Source organism: Grus americana, chromosome 5 (genome assembly GCF_028858705.1).
Source record: "Grus americana isolate bGruAme1 chromosome 5, bGruAme1.mat, whole genome shotgun sequence".
In the NCBI taxonomy this organism is placed as follows: domain Eukaryota; kingdom Metazoa; phylum Chordata; class Aves; order Gruiformes; family Gruidae; genus Grus; species Grus americana.
Genome location: NC_072856.1, coordinates 1,338,421 through 1,347,418, shown reverse-complemented (window position 1 = coordinate 1,347,418; position 8,998 = coordinate 1,338,421). Strand labels below are relative to the sequence as shown.

Genomic DNA, 8,998 nt, shown 5'->3' with positions numbered 1-8,998 from the left:
CCAGAGCGCTTTGCCAAGGAGTAAGAAAGAGCCTCCCTCGTATGTCCCTTCCCTTCTCTTTGTTCTCGGCCCTGCACTACCTGGCATCGGCCAGGGTCGGGCAGTTTCAGCTTAGCACGCAATGCAGTCTTGGACAGTGCCTGTGTGTGTAAACGCTGGTGTGTTGTCTCAGTTGTGTGTTCCAGAGGTACGAGAGATTTGTTCTCCAAGATGACGAGCAAGGGGATGTTCTGGATTCAGCTGGTAGCTTTCCCGGCATTCGATTACTATCATAAGTGGGATTTTCACCTACCCCTGTTTTTAGATATGAATATCAAAGCCATGACATCCTCCCTTTTGAATGGCAGTCCCCCAGAAACAAAAGGAAACATGCGGTTTCAGATACTCTGCTGTGTACCTTAGACACAGAGTCACAAGTCATTAGAAAAAGCAGCCTTTATCGATGTTTTTTGTGTCCTCTTGCTTTCATTTATATCCAAGTGAAAGAGGCAGAGATGGAGTTATAAGTATAACTTAACTATTTTAATAAATCTTATACAGTGCATGGTTATATAATTTTATCCTTCGTTCAATTACATTAATGTACAGTACATTATAGCATTATCTGCAGGCAGTACAAATAGATGCACAGCTCAGGCATATGGAAATTTTTAAAAGTGCCTTCTGCAATAAGGTCTACTAATATATTTATTTTATGAAATGCTCCCGTGGCTCTCGGCTTTACAGAACTGTCATGTATGGTTCTATTATAATCCCAAGTAACTGTAATTCTGTGCAATTTGTTTTCCTTTATACCCAAAGACAAGAACGGTGGTGTGTTTTCTAGCTCACTGTTTGTTTTCATTTTCATTTCGGAAATTATTTAGCCTCCTGTGCTTCTAATACCAATGGTTTGCCAGTGTTCACGCCTGCTTCCCATCTCCACCCTAATCCGGAGCCAGGGCTTCTCAGGAGGATTGTCCTCTTCATCCCTCCCTGACAAGGTGAGTGCCCTTTGCAAATTCCAGCCACTGTGGCAAACCAGCAGGGTTGTGACTAAAGCCATGATCCTCCTCCGTAAGTTCCCTGCCTGCACCCTAATTCTGCTGGTGCTAACAATGTCCTATTTCGAGATTAAGAAAATATATCATCCATTAGAAACATTTTTTTGGAAGAAGAAAGCCAAAATTGAGAGGCGTATCAGTAGTCTCAGATTTAGACACGTGTTCCCCAGCCGCTGCTTTACAGCTCTACAGCTTTTTCCATTAAATGTGCAAGGATGGGCCCAAATTATGCAAAGACTTAGGCTGGTGCTTAACCTTTCAAGGAGGTGGGACCATTCACAGGACGTAAAGGAAAGCGCAGGTGTAAGTCTTTGTGGAGTCTGGGCCTCAATTCCCATTCAACCAAAGTTAAGGAGTGCGAATGAGAGAGAAAGACAAAGGCCTGTCAGCAGTTCTTGTAGATGTGTTTGCTTTACTGCCTTCCTAGTGAGTTGGTCTGTAAGTAAAATATAGATATAAATACAGCGTGTGCCAAACTTGCTGTGGATGGGAAATCTACTATATGCTTGCTTTTAAAACTTTGAGTGAATTATTGATGCGTAATCACTTAATTATGTCTCTAGGGAAAGGGATTTTTTCCTCATCCTTGTTTATAGATTGTAAGACTGAGGGGGTATTTCACTAGAGAGATATATACATATGCACATAACATTATTAAGAAAAAGAGGAAGTGAAGAACAACAGCCTCTACTAAATTATTTTTTTTTTTTTCTCGTGGTTATTGATTGTGTATTAAAACAGCCTTTCCAAGTGTACTTTTGTTTCTTAGATGTTTAGGAAGCATTTCAGATTACTGTTTGCAATGAAAATGTGAAGGTGGGGATGAGTGGCGCACGCCCTGGGAAGGGCTTTGGGTGCGACTGGTTTGGGAAGGAACCGTAGGGGCTTATCGTCTCCTTGTTTGAGGCCTGGCTTTGGCAATACCACAACTTTCTGCTGCAGGATCAGTGCCAAGGTGAAGGGCTGATCAGGCTGAGCTCACCCATTTGCTGATTCAAATCGCTTCAGTTGTCACTTGGATCCTGCTGGTTCTTATGCAATGAAAGCCCATTTTCCCTGTTCAAAGACAGCACTAACCGGTACGTGTATTTAAGGAAGCAGCCAGGCCTAGGTAATGTGTGTTGCAATTCTAGCCTCATCCAACGAGGGGGCATGGGGGGGACAGAAGGAGGACAGTGAATTGTCCCAGGGCCATTGCTAGTGGGCTGCAGTGGATATCTGCCACAGAGAAGGAAATGAAAAGTGGGAGAAAAGACCTATTTCCGTGGTCCAGACTCGAAACATGCAAGCTGGCTTGTTCTGCGCTGTGTGCCATGCCCTCTCTTCCCAAGCCACCCTGGCGAGGGGGTTGGGAGCAGGTACAGCCCTTGGAGAAAAGCTTTGTGGGGTCTTTTTTGCTTTGTTGTACATTCAGACACGTGTGAATTCTGATCTGCCCTGATCGCATGCACATAAAATTTCAGTATAAAATATATAGTTATAAAAAAAAAAATACTCATGCAATATTAAAACACCTTTCCCAATGGGACATGGTCTTATTGTCTACCCTTATTAACAGTGTTCAAGAAATTGTCGCTTTGATGGCAATTACACCCCGCTAAGCGTGGAGCACTGCTGTCTCTTGTCTGGACTGGGGCTCATTGCTTTCATTCCCTTTTTCTGCACTACTATGACTAATAGCTGAAATAAAGCAGATAGATTTTAATTAGCGGAATCAATCCTTTCCTGGCGACGCTTCATGATTTCTTGGAGCTCTGACTCGCCTCTGCTTTTCTAGAATGGAAACAAAACAGAAAGTTTGAATTTTAACTTCAAGCTGTAGTTAAATTATAATGCTTAACTAATGCTGTAAGAGTGGAGCTAGTTTCAAAGGGATGAGTGATACCAGTAAGAAGGCAGATTCGTTAGTGGAGACAGGGTGATCTGCCTTACACATTTGGGGCCTTTTTGCTTAAAAGACTTATCAGCATTTTTAGGTGGTGTGGTTTTTTGGTTGTTTGTTGGTTTTTTTTTAAATTGCATTTCTTAGAATGTCTGTTTAATGGGATATCTGACACTGCTGGTAGAGACACCCATTCAGGTAGGAGTTGTCCAGAAAGCCACTTACCTCCAGTTGGTTTTTCTCCACTGTGATTTTACTGTATACTCTGTTTCCCTCATCCCCACACACTTTCTTCAGCTCCTCTCTGTTGAGGGAGAAGAGCTGAGCTCCAGTAAGGATGCCAAGGTGTTCCACTGTCCTGGGAAGACACAAAGGGAGGAGATGATAATTGTGCTACGTGTGGCCTCTTGCCAAAGGAGCGTAGTCCGAGATAAAAGGGCTAGGAGCAGCTGCCGTGCAGCCCCTGCACCAGGACTCTGTCACATGCAAGGCCCTGGGGCTGTGCCAAGGGGGCAGCTCTTCGGTAACCCACGCTCTTGGCAGGGATGAGGAGCGGGTGAAGCCAGCATCACCCTGCCATCCAGTGTGTACCCAGCCCCATGGGTATTGCAGTGATTTCACCCCAGTTGCATCACATTTGGGGAGCAATCCTGGAGCTACTCTTAGCTCGCTGGGCAGAGTGTGAGTTGTAACTTGTAACCCTTGACCACGTGTAGTTTTGGTCCTTCCCTGGTGGCTGGGAAGATTTGCTAGCCCTGGCTGAGGGTCTGGCTCTTCCTCAGGGATACTTTATGACAGCTTCTCCGGAGAGGGGCAGTCATCTGGAATTTGCATTTCAGGCCATGGGTTTAGTTAGTTAATTAGTTATTTTTCTCTAAGTTCAGCAGTCTGAACTGGCTAACTGCGGCCAGACAAGCACTGGTGGTAGGACATTGCACAGCGTTTGGCTGTGAGTTGTGTGGAGTAACAAGACCGTTTCTTTATTTGCAGCTACTCATTAGGTCTTTTGCTGCACTGTAAGACAAGGTTTATTAGTGTGTAAGAAAGAAAGGGAGTAAGTTTGGGCTCTGTGCTGGTTATATAGCCTAGATTTAACATGATTAAAATCTAATTTGCAACACAGGCTCTATAAGTAAATACAAGTGACTTGTAATCCAGTTGAAATGTTGCAAGCTGCCTCCCCCACTCCTTTTTAATTGCAGGATGAGTATTTCATATGGTAGTAAAGCAGATCTTACTCTTTGGTGAATGCCTTTGCCTCCAGCCAAGCTTTGACTTCTTCAGTGCTGGATTCGAAGGTGAGGGGCACAAAAACTTGCTGAGGCTTTTCTACTTTGAAATTCCTGTGGGGAGGCTGAATTTTATTGTTTGTGATCTTCTTTAGCAACTCATCATTCAGCTCGTCCATTTGATGAATAAGTTCTAGGGAAACAAGGCACAAGGTAAAGAGTAGGGAATGAAATCAAGTCTTCAGTCACAAATCCTATGAAATTAATGTGTTTGCTGGGAAAATGAGAGCTCGTATCTGCAGAGGCACTTGCTTTTAGCCAGCAGGAGCAAAACTACCCATCAATCTGCTTGGAAATTTCTTGTTCAGAAGCACTTATTGGGGGAAAAGTGTGCTGCATTTGGCAAAATGAGAACATTTTGGTAAGAACACATTAATTTTGTGTGACTGGTGTCTGCAGCAGGTGCTGGTAAGGACCTATATTTTCACCTATTTTATATACAAATTTATATTGGGATTGATGTTATTTCTCGTGTTGCTAACTTATCCTGTCCATCACACCTCATTCAAAGGACATAAAATCCTGAAACACCGACCAGCAGAAGTTTGCTCAAGGGTGTAAAACCTGATCTGGCGATGCCTTTTCTTCCACCGGTGCTGCCAGGTGGTGACAAGGGCCAGGGTCTCTTTTCCCTGGTGTCTGGTGTTGCTGTCGTTTTTTTGCTTTAGTTTGTCATCTTCCTGTTTTTGAGCTACTTACTTCCCTTTGGGCCATTGAAATAAGGAAATTGCCCTGCAGGAGGGAGGGGAAAAAACCTAGACCATGTGAGACAGCAGAGGTCAGGGAGGCCTGACTATCTCTTTCTGAGAGCAAGGTTCCCATTTTTCTGTGCCCCTGTGTTGCCATTTATTTTCTTCCTGTTGCCCCTTTGCTTTCACCTGATGTGGAAGTCCAATTCTGTGAGTACCTACAATTAGAGTCTTGTGTTTGAGCTGTAGCCCTGCTCCCTCTACTTTTCAGTCCTCTCTGCTACTTCTAATAAGTTGCTGATCCAAGTCATAGAATCATAGAATGGTTTGGGTTGGAAGGGACCTCAAAGATCATCTAGTTCCAACCCCCCTGCCACGGGACCAGTCCTCAGAACTCCAGCTTTTGCTGTGCAGCTAAATAGAAGCGGCAGGAAGCATGAACTGGGAGTGAGCAGCGCACTCATAAAACTCCAGTGACACATCAACCAGTATCACTTTTTCCATGAAACTCCTGAAGACTGTGGAGAATAACTCAGTGTTATTAATAGATACATATCCATGATGGTTGTATTACGGGGCTTTCCCTTGTCCCCAAAGGGCTCCTGCTTCCGGGAGTCCGTGGTAGCGGAACAGGGGATGAACCCCGGTTGCGGCCTCAAGGAGAGAGCTTGCTACAAGTGTATGCAGGGTGTGATAAGGGGGTGAAGTGAGCAGGGCTCCTGGTCTTTGTCGTGCTCTGTGACCCCACGCAGCATGTGCAGGGTGAGGGAGTGATCTGAATCTTGTATTTGGCAGATCTGCTGGCTGGGATGTCTCTGAAACCACACGAAGGCACGGACCAAGTGGGCACTGCATGTGTGGTGGGAGACAAGAGCAAAGGAAGCGAGAGAAAGGGATTGCCCTGAATGTAGGTGGTTGCTTAGACACACTTAAACCTTTTGGCGGGGAAAGGAAACTCTCTCCTTGGGAGGAGGAGGAAGGTCAAGCTGGAAGGAGGGTTACGGTGATCACCTTTTCGCCCTGCTTGTCCCAGGCTGCCTGAGAGCCCGTGATGTGAGTCAGGGAGCTCCCCAGAGCTGCTCTGTTGGCTGTTGTACTACCTGGAACCTCCTCTCTACATCTCCAAAACCACTGCTGGTCTATTGCTTATCACTAAAAGGTGCGGTCCCTCCTTGTGCAGGGCCTTAGGAGAGGGAACACACACTTGTGTAGGTCTGGCTACATGCACACAATAACCAAAAGTAGTGGACAGTCCATTATGGTGAAAGTAAAGAAAGAAAGGAAACCACCAGCACAGAGAGCAAAAGCACGCGCTCACAGAAACTTCTCGATTAATTCCCGAAAGGCAAAGCCATGGTGCCATGCTCTCTGGCTGCCTGAGGCTGCCACGTGTGGTGTAAAAGGTGCCCAGATGCTGGGAGCGTGGTGTGTGACACGTACGTTCTTTGGCGTCCTGGGGAGAGTTGCGCGATAACATTTCACTTCCCCATTTATCCCCAGCGTAGCTGGCAGGTAGCTTGTGAGTTGGGCTGGATGGTCCATATCCCCTGGGGCTCAGGTCTCCTTTGTACCTCTGGTTAGACTAGGTGATAAGAAAGAAAGAAAAAATGTGTAAGAATTTTTTTGCCATTCTTAATTTTCTTCAACTTTTTGCCCTCCACCCACAACAGCAAATTGAGGGACAGATTGCTGTGTTCTCCCGATGCTGATCTGGGGCCACTCAGCTGAGGCTGATGGGACCTCAGGGGGAGCTGTATGGGGGAAGTTCATCTCTGGGGTTTCACGGCAATGAACAGAACCCAAACCAGAGGTGGAAGACTGTGTGAAGGCATTTACACCCCTGGAAAACATGTCACACTCATCACACAGGGAGATGTCATGTTCTATGCTTGCTTACAACTGCTGTGGATGACTGCTCTCACATCCGTGACTCGGCTATGCAGAAATTGCGGCTTATAGGGCTTCCTTGGAGATGGAGAGCAAGGGAAGCAAAAGGATTTTTATATGAAGTAAACAAAGAGAAATCCCATTTGAAGCTAAAGCATCACTGCTCTAGTAACTGGATGTTAAGTGGGACCACTGCCAAGTGCCTGGAGCAGTCTGGAAAGAGTTTTTTGACATGTTCTTGATTAAACAGGGCTTTTGTCCAGAGGCCTGCTGGGGCACTTTTTGCTTTACCCAAGCTGTGAAATACTAAGTGAGGAAGCAATTCCATGCTGCCTTAGGGCATTTAGAGCTCTCCAGCTCCAGGTTTTTTCAATGCAAGGTGCTTGAGAACAATATTCACTTAATACTCGCTTAGATGGTATTTCCATCTGCCTCCACTCCAGTAACTTGTTCCTGCTGCTGAACTGAACTGGATGAGGGAACTGCCTGTCTTTAGTTCAACCCCCAACAAAAATCTCAGTGTTTTTGTGCCAAAATTTGCTTTTACAGCCACATTAGCTCTTTCATCCTGTCGACAGCCCAGCCCTGAAAGCAGCAGGGTTTTGCCTCAGAGGAGGTGGTAAACCATAGGCTGAGAAGTACGTGGGGTTGGGGGAAGGTGCTGCCTAAAGGTGGAACTCTTTCAAGCCATCCGTTTGGTGACACCTCAGTGCGAGACCTTGTCTGTTGGGACAACAAGTCGTGGTGCTAGGCTCGGGGTGGGCATCCTTTTGAGCTAGGGTCTCACTTCACAGCAGCCTGCTGCCTGTAGCACAGGACTCAGCCTTCGCCTGTCCTGTAACCCTGCCTGCCAGGTGCCGCGGGCAGCAGGCATCGTGCTTGGCATCTCGGAGCGGGAGGACAGCATGAGGCTTCTGCATGGGTGGGAAGGATAGACCTTGTCTGGGGAGGAGGAAGGCAAAATGTGAGAGTTTTATCATAGGAGACTCGGGAATCTCCAGGATCCTGGTTTGTCTACTTGGGAGGGTTCATCCTGACTTGTGCACAGCATCCTAAGAAATCCAGGGAGGTCTAATTACAGGATTATTCCCAGAGGCTGATTATGCCCTGCAGCTGGCTACCAGTTAAACATCACCTGACTACAGACCTGTTCGAGCTCTTCCAGTTTCACCACGTCCAGGATGTTATAAGGAACGTAACCAGCCTGCCCGCTCCGGTTGAGCAACTTCCACCACTGCTTATTATCTTCCAACACCTGAGAGAGGGGAAAAAACCCACATTTGCTAGTGAGAACATCAGACTTCTGGCATGCATGAATGGCATAACGTGGAAATAAACTGCACGGTAGCGTGAAGTTGTCGGAGTAACATCACTGAGGCCAGGAGCTGGCAAAGAGAACTATTGCACTTGTTTGCAATTCAGGACTGAAGTCTTTCCTGAAAAGCATCAGAACTTCTCCTAGTGATGAACAGGAGAGCATCTCTGGGGGAAAACAGACCTGGAGTGCAGCAGAACTCATAGTTCCTACTTCATTTGCCTATTTCTCCATTTTCTTTTTTTTTTTTTTTCAGTGACCGAGTCTATGTTGTCTTTGTGCATTAAAAAAAAATAAATCAAGAGTGACTCCTGCCAAAGATGCCAGAGTGTTATCATATAACTTGTGTTACATCATAACACATAACATAATCACATCATAACCACGATGTGGCAAGGAGATTGCCTCTTGCTGAGATATCTCACCTGCCCCCTGCTTCTTTCAGCAGGCTTGTTTTTACCCAGAACTGTGATTTTTTATTTAGCTTATTTTTAAAGTAATCGCCCCGAAAGGATGAGCTTTGCTGGCAAGACCCACAGATGTTTCTCATTCCAGCTACATTTTGAACAGAAGTCTCTTTCTCAAGTCATAGATCTGTTAGCATGTACACCAAGTCATGTCCTACATTCTCCAGCTGCCAAGAGAAAGGTTATGAAAAAGGACATTTTAATAGAAAATAATTCCTTGGGGGGCTGGGAATGGTAATAATGAACATATGCCCAGCAAGTGGGTGAGCAGTGTATTACAGTGACTTGTTTTTCTTCCTCCTCATTGCTAATTAAGATGTGACTGATGTGTTTCAGCTGTGCAAATGACCCAATGAATAGTCAGCCTGCTCCAGCTCAGCTGTAAAGCTTTAGATTTGAGCAAAGCCTTGTGTTACTGCTCAGAAA

The 8,998-nt window shown here is 45.7% G+C and overlaps 1 protein-coding gene across 1 annotated transcript in view; it reads right to left on the bottom strand.

Annotated features, from left to right (window-relative positions):
* Positions 1 to 500: 500 nt before the first annotated feature.
* EPS8L2 (EPS8 like 2) overlaps positions 501 to 8,998 on the bottom strand; it is a 63,369-nt gene continuing 54,871 nt past the window's right edge. Inside the window, exons 17-21 of the mRNA XM_054826234.1 lie at positions 7,938 to 8,045; positions 6,344 to 6,485; positions 4,164 to 4,347; positions 3,151 to 3,283; positions 501 to 2,816 (exon numbers count right to left, since the gene is read on the bottom strand). Coding sequence (XP_054682209.1) covers positions 2,745 to 2,816; positions 3,151 to 3,283; positions 4,164 to 4,347; positions 6,344 to 6,485; positions 7,938 to 8,045 — 639 coding nt within the window. The 3' untranslated portion in view covers positions 501 to 2,744. The remainder of the gene's footprint in view (positions 2,817 to 3,150; positions 3,284 to 4,163; positions 4,348 to 6,343; positions 6,486 to 7,937; positions 8,046 to 8,998) is intronic.